Source organism: Hevea brasiliensis, chromosome 8 (genome assembly GCF_030052815.1).
Source record: "Hevea brasiliensis isolate MT/VB/25A 57/8 chromosome 8, ASM3005281v1, whole genome shotgun sequence".
In the NCBI taxonomy this organism is placed as follows: domain Eukaryota; kingdom Viridiplantae; phylum Streptophyta; class Magnoliopsida; order Malpighiales; family Euphorbiaceae; genus Hevea; species Hevea brasiliensis.
The window spans coordinates 14526827-14546596 of record NC_079500.1 but is presented as its reverse complement, the minus strand read 5'-3'; the positions used below and the strand labels follow the sequence as shown (position 1 = coordinate 14546596).

At 24.0% G+C, this 19770-nt stretch overlaps 1 protein-coding gene across 1 annotated transcript; it reads right to left on the bottom strand.

Moving 5' to 3' along the window:
• Window positions 1-2690: 2690 nt before the first annotated feature.
• Window positions 2691-3199, bottom strand: LOC131182303 (WAT1-related protein At2g40900-like). Its single transcript, XM_058151370.1, has 2 exons — window positions 2891-3199; window positions 2691-2773 (listed from the first exon to the last, which is right to left on the bottom strand). The coding sequence occupies exons 1-2, from the start codon at window positions 3139-3141 to the stop codon at window positions 2707-2709; spliced, it is 318 nt and encodes a 105-aa protein (XP_058007353.1). The 5' UTR covers window positions 3142-3199; the 3' UTR covers window positions 2691-2706.
• Between the last annotated feature and the right edge of the window lie 16571 nt (window positions 3200-19770).

Sequence of the window (19770 nt, the reverse complement as noted above, 5' to 3'; positions counted from 1 at the left end):
TAAATAATAAAATAGTAAATTATATTACACTTAATTAAGAAATTACAACTTATCAAGTACCTCCTAGGTAAGTTATTTCATTTGTTAAAAAAAATACAAAATGGCCTACTTCTTAATAAATTAATTTGATAATATAAACTAAACAAGACATTTTTTTTAACATTTCTCAAAAAAATCTAACATATTATATCTTTGCGTTAATAAAATTAAGTACTAACACAAAAACTAATATAAAGAATTTAGAAAATTTGATAACCTCCAAAAGTCATGAGCTCCGTTAGATAACTTGCAAATTTAAATCCCTAGTTGAATGAAAGATCTGTGTTTCTAGAATACTCTTCTTTTAAAAATAAAACACCCTAATAACAACATATTTAATAACTCCATTAAAAGAGAAAAAATATAATAAAAACTCAAGGTCTATCTACGATGATATATTTGAGGATTTATTCACTTAAAATTTATTAATAATGATATATCTAAGATAATATATCTAAAATTTATTCTAAATAGATACATATCTGAAAATTATTAAAAAAAAACTAATAGAAAATAAAGGATAAGAGTTGCAACCAGTAAAAAAACTCGTCAGTAGCCACGCAAATAAAAGATCAATGAAAAGGAGACAACAAAAAAGAAAAGATAAGAAAAATAGCGAAGAAACAGAAGTTTATAGAAAAATGATAAAACTCCTTTTTATTGAAATTTTTTTACAAAGGTCATTGAAAATTTTAAAAAATATATATTTTTAAAGTAAGAATAAAATAATATTTTATAGGAATCATCATTATACCATATAATTTTTATTTTTTATAATATCTACAAATAAAATTTATTAAAAATAAAAATAAATTTTTTGTAAGTAGTAACCCATGAGAGAAACATTTCAGTTGTGGGATCAACGAATTTTTGATTCACTAATCAATAGAAGAATTATCAATTAAAATCATAAAAGTGTAGAGCTAGCTAGCAATTCCAATCTAATATATCTAACCTTAATTTGGCTTTGAAAATAAGTAAAAAAAAATAAAAAAAATTATTTTGGTTCTCTTCTCATAATTGGAATATTATATATTGAGGATGGTCAATTACAATCTTCTTTATTTTATTATTGTAATTAGAGTTTCTAATATATTTACCCCACTAAATTATTATCGACAAAGTGATGATCAACTTTAAATAATGGACGACCTAAAATAGCACTATGTAACCCTATTTAACATAGGAGCTCTTTTAGTTAAATGCATAATATTTATTTGATGGATTCAAGTTTAAGTATTTATTTTTGCCTGTTTGACATTACGTTTGGAGAGCCAAAATTACTTTTCTGAATAAAAGTATAATTTTAAATGCTATTGAAAAAAGTAGTTTGGAAAAAATCATTTTATTATTTTAGTATTTTTATGACTAAAATTTATCAAATTTAACTTTAAATTATTTTTCAATACTTTCTAACTAGTATATTTTAAAAAGTGATTTTCTCAATAGCAGTTTTAACAGCAATATCAAACAGGCTCGTAATATTTAATTAGGATTAAATAGGTTCAAAATTAAATTTTGGATTAAATAAATTTTTGTACTTTCTAATTAAAGCTAAATAAGTTCTCACTTAATAAAATTTTATTTTTTTAATAATAAAATTTTTTTCTTAATTTTAATAAAATTATTAAAAAAAATTTCTTAGAAACTTATAGAAAAATAATACAATTTTAGAAAATCACAAAGAAAAAGAGAACGAGAAAAAGATGTGAAAAAAAAATTGAAAATAAGAAAAAGTTGAAGAAAAGGAGGATAATGAGAGAATAAATAATGAAACTAGAGAAAAAATGAGAAAAAAAGGATGATGAAGATGAGAAAAAGGAATTGAGAGAAAAATAAAACTAAAAAAGGAAAAAAATGAATTTAAGAAAAGAAAAGAGAAGAAAATGAAGAAGATGTAAAAAGATGACCAAGATAAGAAAAAGGATTAGAAAGAATAAAAGAATAGGAGAAAGAAAAGAGAAGAACTTAAATTGTATGATATTAAACAAATTACCGATGGATTTAATAATTCGTAGGTAAAATCCATTGTTGCATCAGTAGGTTCTTGTAGTGTTTGACTTGATATTTTTATCATCTTTAATTTTTTTTTTTTTAGTTGAGAAATTGAAAGAGTGAAAACTCGAACATAAATTTATCAAGTAAATAATATGACTCTGATCATTGAACTAACTCAAGTTAGGCCTAATTATTCTATTTGATATGGATGTGATGGGCTTAAGGAAGGGGGAATGAAGTATAGACAGCTATTTTGGATTCGACTTCTAATTTGCACAAAATATAAATTTTTATGAATCTAAACGATCAATAAAAATGAGAGGTTAAATTAAAATCAACATGAAAATTTAATTCAAAAATAACTCTTTGATTGAATTAATAAACTTAACATTAACTTAAATTAATAAAAATTAATATTTCAATTCAGAGTAATCTATAAATTAATAGACTCAAATTTATTTTAATTTCTATAATGACTCAATGGAGATGATTCAACCTAACCGACTATAAAAAAAAAAAAACTAAAATTTAAATAAATATCAACTTTAAATACCTTAAATTTGAATAACTTTAACTCTAATATCTGGATATATTTGTCTTTAATAAAACAGTCGATAACTATTAGAACAATTATTATTGCCGAACTGACAGAAATATATTTATATATACTCACCCAAAAAGACCCAAGAAGAAGATGTTTACACAAACGGGTAAACTGATTTTGCTTTCATTTTTCCTGCACAAAACATCCATCAACTGAAAGACTTAAATGGACAACATCCTGACAATGAAATTAGGGAAAATAATTATATAATAATAGGCAAATTAAATATAAAAAGAGAGGAAAAATTACCTTTCAAAGAGGAGTGCGAGAAGAGCAGTGGTTAAAGTCCCAAAAGCATGTCCATATGCAACAAGAACATAACGACTCATGCCCTTATCAAGAGTGACCTTAGAAATTATGTTGAAAGCTGAATAACAGAAATTGCTGAATATACACAAGAAGTAGGGTTTTGAATTTTCTAATATCAATATAATATTTTTGTCTCTTTTTACTCTCAAATTCCCCTCTTCACCCTGAAAATTATCTCCTTCCATTTCCATGCACGCCCACAACTTTAATCCTTCATCATCAGAACCTATATATAGAGGTGGCAATTCATGTTTGAGTTATCTCCAGTCTTCTTTTTTTCTTTTTTTTTTTTTATACATAATTTTATTCATGTTGAGTTAGATTCGGCTGAATAGTTTTTCGAATGACTTTAATTTTTTAGAAAAATTTATTGAAAAATAAATTTTGTTTATTTAATTTTTAAATTAAAATTAAGTTGATTAAATTAATTTAAATGTATCAATTTTAAATTAAATTATAAGAATCGATGGGCTAACATTTAATTTTATAAATTATTTTAAATTTTTTAAAATTAAAATAAATTATAAATTAAATTAAAGAATAGTAAAAAAAAAATTAAAAGAGTGGAGATTCGACAGTAAGATAAATAATATTATTTAGCCATTGGAGTCTGACTAGGACAAGCCAGGAGTGAAAATCAAAATATTCCTCCACTTCTTCTGTATGCTTTTTCAAAAGTAAGCACAAGTGCTTTGTGATTATGATGTGTGCTTACGGGGAATATTGTCTTAGAATCTTTTTAATTAATGGAGAATCCTATTTGTTTATTGCGTTTGATGTGTTGTTGGCTAGATATTAAAACATCTTTCGTTTTTAGATTTGATTTATTATAAATTTAAAATATAAAATATATAATAAAATTTAAATTTTATTTATTTATGTTTTAAATTTATAATAAATTAAATTTAAATAAAAATTTCCATAATATCAAGTAGTTAGAATGTTTTATTTATGATATAATAATTTTATTTTATTTATTTTTGATAATAATTGATTGATTTTTAAAAAATCATTTAATTTTCTAAATATATTAATATTTTAATTAATTTGACATATAAAATATATATGAGTGAAATAATATGAATTACGTATATTGGCTAACTATGATTAAAGAGAAAATATAGATATAATTTAATTAATTAGCCAACAAAGAGGAATCTTGGTGAGTGCGGCTGATTCACTGCAATGAGATATTTTTGCCCACTCAAACGACTAGGATTATTAATAATGATTTTAAGGCTCCATTTATTTCATAAAAAATAATTTATATATAAAAAAAATTCTATGGAAAATATTTTTCAATATTAAAATATTTTCATTTTTTTGTTATAATGTTAAATTAATCATATGTATTTATTTCATGTATCAAGCATTGATCATAGGAGTTATGAATGCTCTCAATGAGTAATTCATTAGAAACTACACACTCTACAATGGACTGGTAACAATAATACTTTGAGATGAAATGCTGCTCTTTAAAAAAGAAATATTTCGAGTTTCATTATCAAAGGATATCTCAATAGATACAATGATGTCAACCTGAGACACATTTATATTGCTTCTTTGTCAGAACAATTATAACCTGAATTATAGCGAGCAATTTTGGCAACCTATAAAGACATGACTCGGATAACTCGGGAGAAACTCATCAAATGACGTTAGCCATTCTTGAAAAACATGTGATCAGCAGCTTTCAATCTTTGAACCTATTCTTCATAGTGTCCTGATTTATATTGATGATATTATGCTATTTTCAAAAATAGTTCAGCCTATAAATAACTTTTGACTCAATTTCACTATTTGGTCCAATAATATAGGATTATGCTATCTCAAAAAGAGCTACTGGCCTAATATTGAATTTCTTAGAATGAAATTTGAAAATGGAATGTACCACCTTGGACTCAAATTATTATTGTAATAGTCGAGTCATCAATCCATGTTATTGCCATACAAATCTTTTTACACGAGCTTCTGTGTTCATCAAAGAGCTTAGTATCGTTGTCCATATCTGTTAGATTCTATGAATCTTCTCAAATCTCTGAATCGTAGTCTAGTATCTTGTCAGTTTTAAAAACGAAAAATTACATCATATTTTAAAAAATGAAAGTCATTGTCCTTATAAATGAATTAGTTTTTCCTTTGATGAAGAAAATTTTCCATTAACTAATTTTCTTGAGTGTCTTAAACACTAAAAGATACGGAAGAAAAATATTTTTTATAAAATAAATGGAGTCTAAATGTAGTATGAAAATATATGCATTTATGGTTAATTTTTTTTTATTAATAAAAAAGAAAAGAAAGAGATGTCACTTAATAATGATTATTGAATTATAATTTTAATATTTAAAATAAATTATAAAACTTTGAGGTGGTCTAATATTCTCTGAGTTTCATGTTTAAAATTAAATAAAATACAGTAATTTGTTAAATTTTCACCTTGTTCTGTTTAAAATGCTCTACTTAATTATTGAAAATATATTTTATAAGAAGAATACTTACAAGGAATTTACTTCCTTATAAATATGATATAAATGTATTTAATATATAAATTAATTTTTTTTAAAAATAATAATGTCCACAATATAATTTAAAATGTAATAAATTAAATAATAAAATAGTAAATTATATTACACTTAATTAAGAAATTACAACTTATCAAGTACCTCCTAGGTAAGTTATTTCATTTGTTAAAAAAAATACAAAATGGCCTACTTCTTAATAAATTAATTTGATAATATAAACTAAACAAGACATTTTTTTTAACATTTCTCAAAAAAATCTAACATATTATATCTTTGCGTTAATAAAATTAAGTACTAACACAAAAACTAATATAAAGAATTTAGAAAATTTGATAACCTCCAAAAGTCATGAGCTCCGTTAGATAACTTGCAAATTTAAATCCCTAGTTGAATGAAAGATCTGTGTTTCTAGAATACTCTTCTTTTAAAAATAAAACACCCTAATAACAACATATTTAATAACTCCATTAAAAGAGAAAAAATATAATAAAAACTCAAGGTCTATCTACGATGATATATTTGAGGATTTATTCACTTAAAATTTATTAATAATGATATATCTAAGATAATATATCTAAAATTTATTCTAAATAGATACATATCTGAAAATTATTAAAAAAAAACTAATAGAAAATAAAGGATAAGAGTTGCAACCAGTAAAAACTCACAAGAGCCACGCAAATAAAAGATCAATGAAAAGGAGACAACAAAAAAGAAAAGATAAGAAAAATAGCGAAGAAACAGAAGTTTATAGAAAAATGATAAAACTCCTTTTTATTGAAATTTTTTTACAAAGGTCATTGAAAATTTTAAAAAATATATATTTTTAAAGTAAGAATAAAATAATATTTTATAGGAATCATCATTATACCATATAATTTTTATTTTTTATAATATCTACAAATAAAATTTATTAAAAATAAAAATAAATTTTTTGTAAGTAGTAACCCATGAGAGAAACATTTCAGTTGTGGGATCAACGAATTTTTGATTCACTAATCAATAGAAGAATTATCAATTAAAATCATAAAAGTGTAGAGCTAGCTAGCAATTCCAATCTAATATATCTAACCTTAATTTGGCTTTGAAAATAAGTAAAAAAAAATAAAAAAAATTATTTTGGTTCTCTTCTCATAATTGGAATATTATATATTGAGGATGGTCAATTACAATCTTCTTTATTTTATTATTGTAATTAGAGTTTCTAATATATTTACCCCACTAAATTATTATCGACAAAGTGATGATCAACTTTAAATAATGGACGACCTAAAATAGCACTATGTAACCCTATTTAACATAGGAGCTCTTTTAGTTAAATGCATAATATTTATTTGATGGATTCAAGTTTAAGTATTTATTTTTGCCTGTTTGACATTACGTTTGAGAGCCAAAATTACTTTTCGAATAAAAGTATAATTTTAAATGCTATTGAAAAAAGTAGTTTGGAAAAAATCATTTTATTATTTTAGTATTTTTATGACTAAAATTTATCAAATTTAACTTTAAATTATTTTTCAATACTTTCTAACTAGTATATTTTAAATAGAGATTTTCTCAATAGCAGTTTTAACAGCAATATCAAACAGGCTCGTAATATTTAATTAGGATTAAATAGGTTCAAAATTAAATTTTGGATTAAATAAATTTTTGTACTTTCTAATTAAAGCTAAATAAGTTCTCACTTAATAAAATTTTATTTTTTTAATAATAAAATTTTTTTCTTAATTTTAATAAAATTATTAAAAAAAATTTCTTAGAAACTTATAGAAAAATAATACAATTTTAGAAAATCACAAAGAAAAAGAGAACGAGAAAAAGATGTGAAAAAAAAATTGAAAATAAGAAAAAGTTGAAGAAAAGGAGGATAATGAGAGAATAAATAATGAAACTAGAGAAAAAATGAGAAAAAAAGGATGATGAAGATGAGAAAAAGGAATTGAGAGAAAAATAAAACTAAAAAAGGAAAAAAATGAATTTAAGAAAAGAAAAGAGAAGAAAATGAAGAAGATGTAAAAAGATGACCAAGATAAGAAAAAGGATTAGAAAGAATAAAAGAATAGGAGAAAGAAAAGAGAAGAACTTAAATTGTATGATATTAAACAAATTACCGATGGATTTAATAATTCGTAGGTAAAATCCATTGTTGCATCAGTAGGTTCTTGTAGTGTTTGACTTGATATTTTTATCATCTTTAATTTTTTTTTTTTTAGTTGAGAAATTGAAAGAGTGAAAACTCGAACATAAATTTATCAAGTAAATAATATGACTCTGATCATTGAACTAACTCAAGTTAGGCCTAATTATTCTATTTGATATGGATGTGATGGGCTTAAGGAAGGGGGAATGAAGTATAGACAGCTATTTTGGATTCGACTTCTAATTTGCACAAAATATAAATTTTTATGAATCTAAACGATCAATAAAAATGAGAGGTTAAATTAAAATCAACATGAAAATTTAATTCAAAAATAACTCTTTGATTGAATTAATAAACTTAACATTAACTTAAATTAATAAAAATTAATATTTCAATTCAGAGTAATCTATAAATTAATAGACTCAAATTTATTTTAATTTCTATAATGACTCAATGGAGATGATTCAACCTAACCGACTATAAAAAAAAAAAAACTAAAATTTAAATAAATATCAACTTTAAATACCTTAAATTTGAATAACTTTAACTCTAATATCTGGATATATTTGTCTTTAATAAAACAGTCGATAACTATTAGAACAATTATTATTGCCGAACCGATGAAATATATTTATATATACTCACCCAAAAAGACCCAAGAAGAAGATGTTTACACAAACGGGTAAACTGATTTTGCTTTCATTTTTCCTGCACAAAACATCCATCAACTGAAAGACTTAAATGGACAACATCCTGACAATGAAATTAGGAAAATAATTATATAATAATAGGCAAATTAAATATAAAAAGAGAGGAAAAATTACCTTTCAAAGAGGAGTGCGAGAAGAGCAGTGGTTAAAGTCCCAAAAGCATGTCCATATGCAACAAGAACATAACGACTCATGCCCTTATCAAGAGTGACCTTAGAAATTATGTTGAAAGCTGAATAACAGAAATTGCTGAATATACACAAGAAGTAGGGTTTTGAATTTTCTAATATCAATATAATATTTTTGTCTCTGTTTACTCTCAAATTCCCCTCTTCACCCTGAAAATTATCTCCTTCCATTTCCATGCACGCCCACAACTTTAATCCTTCATCATCAGAACCTATATATAGAGGTGGCAATTCATGTTTGAGTTATCTCCAGTCTTCTTTTTTTCTTTTTTTTTTTTTTTTTATTTTTATACATAATTTTATTCATGTTGAGTTAGATTCGGCTGAATAGTTTTTCGAATGACTTTAATTTTTATAAAAATTTATTGAAAAATAAATTTTGTTTATTTAATTTTAAATTAAAATTAAGTTGATTAAATTAATTTAAATGTATCAATTTTAAATTAAATTATAAGAATCGATGGGCTAACATTTAATTTTATAAATTATTTTAAATTTTTTAAAATTAAAATAAATTATAAATTAAATTAAAGAATAGTAAAAAAAAAATTAAAAGAGTGGAGATTCGACAGTAAGATAAATAATATTATTTAGCCATTGGAGTCTGACTAGGACAAGCCAGGAGTGAAAATCAAAATATTCCTCCACTTCTTCTGTATGCTTTTTCAAAAGTAAGCACAAGTGCTTTGTGATTATGATGTGTGCTTACGGGAATATTGTCTTAGAATCTTTTAATTAATGGAGAATCCTATTTGTTTATTGCGTTTGATGTGTTGTTGGCTAGATATTAAAACATCTTTCGTTTTTAGATTTGATTTATTATAAATTTAAAATATAAAATATATAATAAAATTTAAATTTTATTTATTTATGTTTTAAATTTATAATAAATTAAATTTAAATAAAAATTTCCATAATATCAAGTAGTTAGAATGTTTTATTTATGATATAATAATTTTATTTTATTTATTTTTGATAATAATTGATTGATTTTTAAAAAATCATTTAATTTTCTAAATATATTAATATTTTAATTAATTTGACATATAAAATATATATGAGTGAAATAATATGAATTACGTATATTGGCTAACTATGATTAAAGAGAAAATATAGATATAATTTAATTAATTAGCCAACAAAGAGGAATCTTGGTGAGTGCGGCTGATTCACTGCAATGAGATATTTTTGCCCACTCAAACGACTAGGATTATTAATAATGATTTTAAGGCTCCATTTATTTCATAAAAAATAATTTATATATAAAAAAAATTCTATGGAAAATATTTTCAATATTAAAATATTTTCATTTTTTGTTATAATGTTAAATTAATCATATGTATTTATTTCATGTATCAAGCATTGATCATAGGAGTTATGAATGCTCTCAATGAGTAATTCATTAGAAACTACACACTCTACAATGGACTGGTGTAACAATAATACTTTGAGATGAAATGCTGCTCTTTAAAAAAGAAATATTTCGAGTTTCATTATCAAAGGATATCTCAATAGATACAATGATGTCAACCTGAGACACATTTATATTGCTTCTTTGTCAGAACAATTATAACCTGAATTATAGCGAGCAATTTTGGCAACCTATAAAGACATGACTCAGATAACTCTGGGAGAAACTCATCAAATGACGTTAGCCATTCTTGAAAAAACATGTGATCAGCAGCGCTTTCGAATCTTTGAACCTATTCTTCATAGTGTCCTGATTTATATTGATGATATTATGCTATTTTCAAAAAATAGTTCAGCCTATAAATAACTTTTGACTCAATTTCACTATTTGGTCCAATAATATAGGATTATGCTATCTGAAAAAGAGCTACTGGCCTAATATTGAATTTCTTAGAATGAAATTTGAAAATGGAATGTACCAGCCTTGGACTCAAATTATTATTGTAATAGTCCAGTCATCGTAATCCATGTTATTGCCATACAAATCTTTTTACACGAGCTTCTGTGTTCATCAAAGAGCTTAGTATCAGTGTCCATATCTGTTAGATTCTATGAATCTTCTCAAATCTCTGAACTGTAGTCTAGTACTGCTTCAGGTTTTAAAAACGAAAAATTACATCATATTTTAAAAAATGAAAGTCATTGTCCTTATAAATGAATTAGTTTTTCCTTTGATGAAGAAAATTTTCCATTAACTAATTTTCTTGAGTGTCTTAAACACTAAAAGATACGGAAGAAAAATATTTTTTATAAAATAAATGGAGTCTAAATGTAGTATGAAAATATATGCATTTATGGTTAATTTTTTTTTATTAATAAAAAAGAAAAGAAAGAGATGTCACTTAATAATGATTATTGAATTATAATTTTAATATTTAAAATAAATTATAAAACTTTGAGGTGGTCTAATATTCTCTGAGTTTCATGTTTAAAATTAAATAAAATACAGTAATTTGTTAAATTTTCACCTTGTTCTGTTTAAAATGCTCTACTTAATTATTGAAAATATATTTTATAAGAAGAATACTTACAAGGAATTTACTTCCTTATAAATATGATATAAATGTATTTAATATATAAATTAATTTTTTTTAAAAATAATAATGTCCACAATATAATTTAAAATGTAATAAATTAAATAATAAAATAGTAAATTATATTACACTTAATTAAGAAATTACAACTTATCAAGTACCTCCTAGGTAAGTTATTTCATTTGTTAAAAAAAATACAAAATGGCCTACTTCTTAATAAATTAATTTGATAATATAAACTAAACAAGACATTTTTTTTAACATTTCTCAAAAAAATCTAACATATTATATCTTTGCGTTAATAAAATTAAGTACTAACACAAAAACTAATATAAAGAATTTAGAAAATTTGATAACCTCCAAAAGTCATGAGCTCCGTTAGATAACTTGCAAATTTAAATCCCTAGTTGAATGAAAGATCTGTGTTTCTAGAATACTCTTCTTTTAAAAATAAAACACCCTAATAACAACATATTTAATAACTCCATTAAAAGAGAAAAAATATAATAAAAACTCAAGGTCTATCTACGATGATATATTTGAGGATTTATTCACTTAAAATTTATTAATAATGATATATCTAAGATAATATATCTAAAATTTATTCTAAACAGATACATATCTGAAAATTATTAAAAAAAATTAATAGAAAATAAAGGATAATAGTTGCATCCAGTAAAAAAACTCGTCAGTAGCCACACAAATAAAAGATCAATGAAAAGGAGACAACAAAAAAGAAAAGATAAGAAAAATAGCGAAGAAACAGAAGTTTATAGAAAAATGATAAAACTCTTTTTATATCATATAATTTTTATTTTTTATAATATTTACAAATAAAATTTATTAAAAATAAAAATAAAGTTTTTGTAAGTAGTAACCCATGAGAGAAACATTTCAGTTGTGGGATCAACGAATTTTTGATTCACTAATCAATAGAAGAATTATCAATTAAAATCATAAAAGTGTAGAGCTAGCTAGCAATTCCAATCTAATATATCTAACCTTAATTTGGCTTTGAAAATAAGTAAAAAAAATAAAAAAAATTATTTTGGTTCTCTTCTCATAATTGGAATATTATATATTGAGGATGGTCAATTACAATCTTCTTTATTTTATTATTGTAATTAGAGTTTCTAATATATTTACCCCACTAAATTATTATCGACAAAGTGATGATCATCTTTAAATAATGGACAACCTAAAATAGCACTATGTAACCCTATTTAACATAGGAGCTCTTTTAGTTAAATGCATAATATTTATTTGATGGATTCAAGTTTAAGTATTTATTTTTGCCTGTTTGACATTACGTTTGGAGAGCCAAAATTACTTTTCTGAATAAAAGTATAATTTTAAATGCTATTGAAAAAAGTAGTTTGGAAAAAATTATTTTATTATTTTAGTGTTTTTATGACTAAAACTTATCAAATTTAACTTTAAATTATTTTTCAATACTTTCTAACTAGTATATTTTAAAAAGTGATTTTCTCAATAGCAGTTTTTACAGCAATATCAAACAGGCTCGTAATATTTAATTAGGATTAAATAGGTTCAAAATTAAATTTTGGATTAAATAAATTTTTGTACTTTGTAATTAAAGCTAAATAAGTTCTCACTTAATAAAATTTTATTTTTTTAATAATAAAATTTTTTTCTTAATTTTAATAAAATTATTAAAAAAAATTTCTTAGAAACTTATAGAAAAATAATACAATTTTAGAAAATCACAAAGAAAAAGAGAACGAGAAAAAGATGTGAAAAAAAAATTGAAAATAAGAAAAAGTTGAAGAAAAGGAGGATAATGAGAGAATAAATAATGAAACTAGAGAAAAAATGAGAAAAAAATGATGATGAAGATGAGAAAAAGGAATTGAGAGAAAAATAAAACTAAAAAAGGAAAAAAATGAATTTAAGAAAAGAAAAGAGAAGAAAATGAAGAAGATATAAAAAGATGACCAAGATAAGAAAAAAGATTAGAAAGAATAAAAGAATGGGAGAAAGAAAAGAGAAGAAAGAGTGAAATGGAATAAAATAGAATGATTGAAGTGGGAGAAAAAGTGAATTTATATATGTAGCATAATTTTCAATAGAAATAGATTATAAAACTCGAACATAAATTTATCAAGTAAATAATATACTTCTAATCATTGAACTAACTCAGGTTAGGCCTAATTATTCTACTTGAAATGGATGGGATGGGCTTAAGGAAGGGGGAAGGAAGTATAGACGGCTATTTTGGATTCGACTTCTAATTTGCATAAAATATAAATTTTTATGAATTTAAATGATCAATAAAAATGAGAGGTTAAATTAAAATCAATCTGCAAACTTAATTAAAAAATAACTCTTTGATTGAATTAATCAACTTAATATTAACTTAAATTAATAAAAATTAATATTTCAATTCAGAGTAATCCATAATCTATAAATTAATAGACTCAAATTTATTTTAATTTCTATAATGACTCAATGGAGATGATTCAACCTAACCTACTATAAAAAAAAAAAATTTAAATAAATATCAACTTTAAATACCTTAAACTTGAATAACTTTAACTCTAATATCTAGATATATTTATCTTTAGTAAAACAGTCGATAACTATTAGAACAATTATTATTGCCGAACTGGTAAAAATATATTTATATATACTCACCCAAAAAGACCCAAGAAGAAGATGTTTACACAAACGGGTAAACTGATTTTGCTTTCATTTTTCCTGCACAAAACATCCATCAACTGAAAGACTTTAATGGACAACATCCTGACAATGAAAATAGGGAAAATAATTATATAATAATAGGCAAATTAAATATAAAAAGAGAGGAAAAATTACCTTTCAAAGAGGAGTGCGAGAAGAGCAGTGGTTAAAGTCCCAAAAGCATGTCCATACGCAACAAGAACATAACGACTCATGCCCTTATCAAGAGTGACCTTAGAAATTATGTTGAAAGCTGAATAACAGAAATTGCTGAATATACACAAGAAGTAGGGTTTTGAATTTTCTAATATCAATATAATATTTTTGTCTCTTTTTACTCTCAAATTCCCCTCTTCACCCTGAAAATTATCTCCTTCCATTTCCATGCACGCCCACAACTTTAATCCTTCATCATCAGAACCTATATATAGAGGTGGCAATTCATGTTTAAGTTTTCTCCGGTCTTCTTTTTTTCTTTTTCTTTTTTATATATAATTTTATTCATGTTGAGTTAGATTCGGCTGAATAGTTTTTCGAATGACTTTAACTTTTTAGAAAAATTTATTGAAAAATAAATTTAATTTATTTAATTTTTAAATTAAAATTAAGTTGATTAAATTATTTTAAATGTATCAATTTTAAATTAATTTATAAGAATCGATGAGCTAACATTTAATTTTATAAATTATTTTAAACTTTTTAAAATTAAATTAAATTATAAATCAAATTAAAGAATAGTAAAAAAAATTAAAAGAGTGGAGATTCACCTGTAAGATAAATAATATTATTTAGCCATTGAAGTCTGACTAGGACAAACCAGGAGTGAAAATCAAAATATTCCTCCACTTCTTCTGTATGCTTTTCAAAAGTAAGCTCAAATGCTCTGTGATTATGATGTGTGCTTATGGGGAATATTGTCTTAGCATCTTTTTAATTAATGGAGAATCCTACTTGTTTATTGCGTTTGATGTGTTGTTGGCTAAGATATTAAAACATCTTTCGTTTTTAGATTTGATTTCTATAATTTAAAATATAAAATATATAATAAAATTTAAATTTTATTTATTTATATCTTAAATTTATAATAAATTAAATTTAAATAAAAATTTTCAAAATATCAATTAGTTAGAATGTTTTATTTATGATATAATAATTTTATTTTATTTATTTTTGATAATAATTGATTGATTTTTTAAAAAATCACTTAGTTTCTAAATATATTATTATTTTAATTAATTTGACATATAAAATATATATGAGTGAAATAATATGAATTACGTATATAGGCTAACTATGATTAAAGAGAAAATATAGATATAATTTAATTAATTAGCCAACAAAGAGGAATCTGGTGAGTGCGGCTAATTCACTGCAATGAGATATTTTTGCCCACTCAAACGACTAGGATTATTAATAATGCATAACACCCTAAGCAAATCCCACATCGGCAAAACACGGGAGAGATGCTAGGTTTATAAGTTGGGGGTTCGTAACCCCTAATAATGGCCCGGCTCTGATACCACAAAAGTAACGACTCGGCCCACTAGTGATATTGTCCGCTCTTATACCACAAATGTAATGGCCCGGCCCACTAGTGATATTGTCCACTCTGGGCCGAAGCCCTCACGGTTTTAAAACGCGTCACTAGGGGGTTACGAACCGCCAACTTATAAACCCAGCATCTCTCCCGTGTTTTGCCGATGTGGGATTTGCCTAGGGTGTCACAATCCACCCCCCTTATGGGACTCAGCTCTGATACCACAAATGTAATGGCCTGACCCACTAGTGATATTGTCCGCTCTGGGCCGAAGCCCTCACGGTTTTAAATCGCGTCACTAGGGGGTTAGGAACCGCCAACTTATAAACCCAGCATCTCTCCCGTGTTTTGCCTATGTGGGATTTGCCTAGGGTGTTACAATCCACCCCCCTTATGGGACTCAGCGTCCTCGCTGAGGTTTGCCCCACTATCGCCTAAGGTTGCACGCGGAGCGGCTCTGATACCACAAATATAATGGCCCGGCCCACTAGTGATATTGTCCGCTCTGGGTAAGCCCTCACGGTTTTAAAACGCGTCACTAGGGGTTACGAACCGCCAACTTATAAACCTAGTATCTCTCCCATATTTTGCCGATGTGGGATTTGCCTAGGGTGTTACATAATGATTTTAAGGTTCCATTTATTTCACAGAAAATAATTTGTATATAAAAAAAATTTATTACGAAAAATATTTTTTAATATTAAAATATTTTTATTTTTTTGTTGTAATATTAAATTAATCATATGTAATTATTTTATGTACCAAGCTTGATTATAGGAGTTATGAATGCTCTTTATGAGAAATTCATTAGAAACTATACACTCTATAATGGACAGGTATAATAAGAATACTATGAGATGAAATGCTGCTCTTTAGAAAAGAAAGATATTGAGTTTCATTATCAAAGGATGTCTCAGAGATACTATCTATTAAACAGATGCAATGATGTCAACTTGAGACAGATTTATGTTGCTTCTTTGTCCGAACAATTACAACCTGAATTATAGAGAGCAATTTTGGCAACCTGTAAAGACATGACCCAGGTAACTCTGGGAGAAACTCATCAAATGACGTTAGCCACTCTTGAAAAAACATGTGATCAGTAGCGCTTTCGAATCTTTGAACCTATTCTTTATAGTGCCCTGATTTACATTGATGATATTATGCTATTTTCAAAAAATAATTCAGCCCATAAACAACTTTTGGCTCAATTTCACTATTTGGTCCAATAATATGGAATTATGCTATCTGAAAAAAAGAGCTACCTGGCCTAATATTGAATTTCTTAGAATGAAATTTGAAAATGGGATGTACCAGCCTTGGACTCAAATTGTTATTGTAATAGTCTAAGTCGATGTTCTTGCCATAAAAATCTTTTTTACACGAGCTTCCAAGTTCATCAATAAGCTTGGTATCAGTGTCCATATCTGTTAGATTCTGTGAATCTTGTCAAATCTTTGAACTGTGTAGTATGGTACTGCTTCAGTTTTTAAAAACAAAAAATTACATCATATTTTTAAAAATGAAAGTCATTGTCCTTAAGAATGAATTAGTTTTTCCTTTGATCAAGAAAATTTTTCATTAACTAATTTTCTTGAGTGTCTTAAACACTAAAAAATAAGGAAAATATTTTTTAGAAAAATATTTTTTATAAAATAAATGGAGTCTAAATGTAGTATGAAAATATATGCATTTATGGTTAATTTTTTTTATTAATTAAAAAGAAAAGAAAGAACTGTCACTTAATAATGATTATTGAATTATAATTTTAATATTTAAAATAAAATTATAAAACTTTGAGGTGGTCTAATATTCTCTGAGTTTCATGTTTAAAATTAAATAAAATACAGTAATTTGTTAAATTTTCACCTTGTTCTGTTTAAAATGCTCTACCTAATTATTGAAAATATATTTTATAAGAAGCATACTTACAAGGAATCTACTTCCTTATAAATATGATATACATGTATTTAATATATAAACTAATTTTTTTAAAAAATAATAATGTCCACAATATAATTTAAAATGTAATAAATTAAAAAATAAAATGATAAATTATATTACACTTAATTAAGAAATTACAACTTACCAAGTACCACCTAGGTAACCTACTTCTTAATAAATTAATTTGATAATATAAACTAAACAAGACATTTTTTTTTAACATTTCTCAAAAAAATCTAACATATTATATCTTTGCGTAAATAAAATTAAGTACTAATACAAAAACTAATATAAAGAATTTAGAAAATTTGATAGCCTCCAAAAGTTACGAGCTCCGTTAGATAACTTTTAAATTTAAATCCCTAGTTGAATGAAAAATCTGTATTTCTAGAATACTCTTCCTATAAAAACAAAATACCCTAATAACAACATATATAATAACTCCATTAAAAGAGAGAAAATGCAATAAAAACTCAAGATCTATCTACGATGATATATTTGAGAATTTATTCACTTAAAATTTATTAATAATGATATATCTAAGATAATATATCTAAAATTTATTCTAAACAGATACATATCTAAAAATTATTAAAAAAAAACTAATAGAAAATAAATGATAAGAGCTGCAACCAGTAAAAACACTCATCGGTAGCACGCAAATAAAAGATCAATGAAAAGGAGACAACAAAAAAAAAAGATGAGAAAAATAGCGAAGAAACAGAAGTTTGTAGAGAAATGATAAAGCTCCTCTATTTAGAAATTTTTTTACAAAGGTCATTGAAAATTTTAAAAAATATATATTTTTAAAGTAAGAATAAAACAATGTTTTATAGGAATCATCATTATATCATATAATTTTTATTTTATATAATATCTACAAATAAAATTTATTAAAAATAAAAATAAAGATTTTGTAAGTAGTAACCCATGAGAGAAACATTTCAGTTGTGGGATCAACGAATTTTTGATTCACTAATCAATAGAAGAATTATCAACTAAAATCATAAAAGAGTAGAGCTAGCTAGCAATTCCAATCTAATATATCTAACCTTAATTTGGCTTTGAAAATAAGTAAAATAAAAAATAAAAAAAAATTTAGTTTTGTTCTCTTCTCATAGTTCGAATATTATATATTGAGGATGGTCAATTATAATCTTCTTTATTTTATTATTGTAATTAGAGTTTCTAATATATTTACCCCACTAAATTATTATCGACAAAGTGATGATCAACTTTAAATAATGGACGACCTAAAATAGCACTATATAACCCTATTTAACGTAGGAGCTCTTTTAGTTAAATGCATAATGTTTACTCGATGGATTCAAGTTTAAGTATTTATTTTTGCCTGTTTGGCATTACATTTGAAGAGTCAAAATTACTTTTCTGAATGAAAGTATAATTTTAAATACTATTGAAAAAAGTTATTTTATTGTTTTAGTGTTCTTATGACTAAAATTTATCAAATTTAACTTTAAATTATTTTTTAATACTTTCTGACTAGTATATTTTAAAAAGTGATTTTCTCAATAGCAGTTTTAACAGTAATGCCAAACAAGCTCGTAATATTTAATTAGGATTAAATAGGTTCAAAATTAAATTTTGAATTAAATAAATTTTTGTACTTTCTAATTAAAGCTAAATAAGTTCTCACTTAATAAAATTTTATTTTTTTAATAATAAATTTTTTTTCTTAATTTTTAAAAATTGAAAATATTTATTATTTTTAATTAAAATAAAATTTTAAAAATTGGAAAACATGTGAATAAAAATTGTTTGATATTAAAATTTTTATTTTAATATTTAATATTTAATATTAAAAAATAGAGAAAAGAATATTTTATTATTAAAAAAATAATATTGTATTAGGTGAGAACTTATTTGACTTTAATAAAAAATACATAGACTTATTTAATTCAAAACTTGATCTTAGACCTATTTGACATTTGACTGAAAATATAGAAACTTACATAAGTATTTTTCCATTAAAAATATTAACAAATAGTCATACCACATTTACAATCAAATTGAACTTTTAAATTTAAAATATTGTAATAAAATTATTCTCTTATACAATTAGCAATTAAAAATTAATCCTCTCTTGAGATCATGACACTATTTTAGCCATAAAAATTCTTCAATAATATTTCATCTTTTTTATTGATAAGAGATCCACAATATATTTAGTGTTATAATACTCCAAATATGTTTAATAATTTCCCTTAATATCCAATCATAACTAATTAATATTGATTTGATGGAGAAAATTTTATGAGATTAAAGGATTTGGATTTGAAATAACTATTTTAAATTAGCCCAAATTTAGACCAAATCCATCCATCCATAAACATAGCATAATTATCATCATAGTCCCTCAACTATAATCAGTTTTTCAATTCAGTCACTAAGCTTTGTTTTGTTAAAATAATATAATTCAACTTAAAATATTTTTTATTAATAATTTATATTTTAAAAATTTAATAATTGCATAAAATATTTAAATTCTATTTTATTTAAAGTAAAATATGTAAAATTTATAAATATTATCATAAAAAATATATTTTATATTTAA

Coding starts and splice junctions, on each gene's coding strand:
- LOC131182303 (XM_058151370.1), bottom strand. CDS start 3,141: ATGGAAATGGAAGGAGATAATTTTCAGGGTGAAGAGGGGAATTTGAGA. Junction 2,774..2,890: donor CTCGCACTCCTCTTTGAAAG/GTAATTTTTCCT, acceptor TGTTTTGTGCAG/GAAAAATGAAAGCAAAATCA.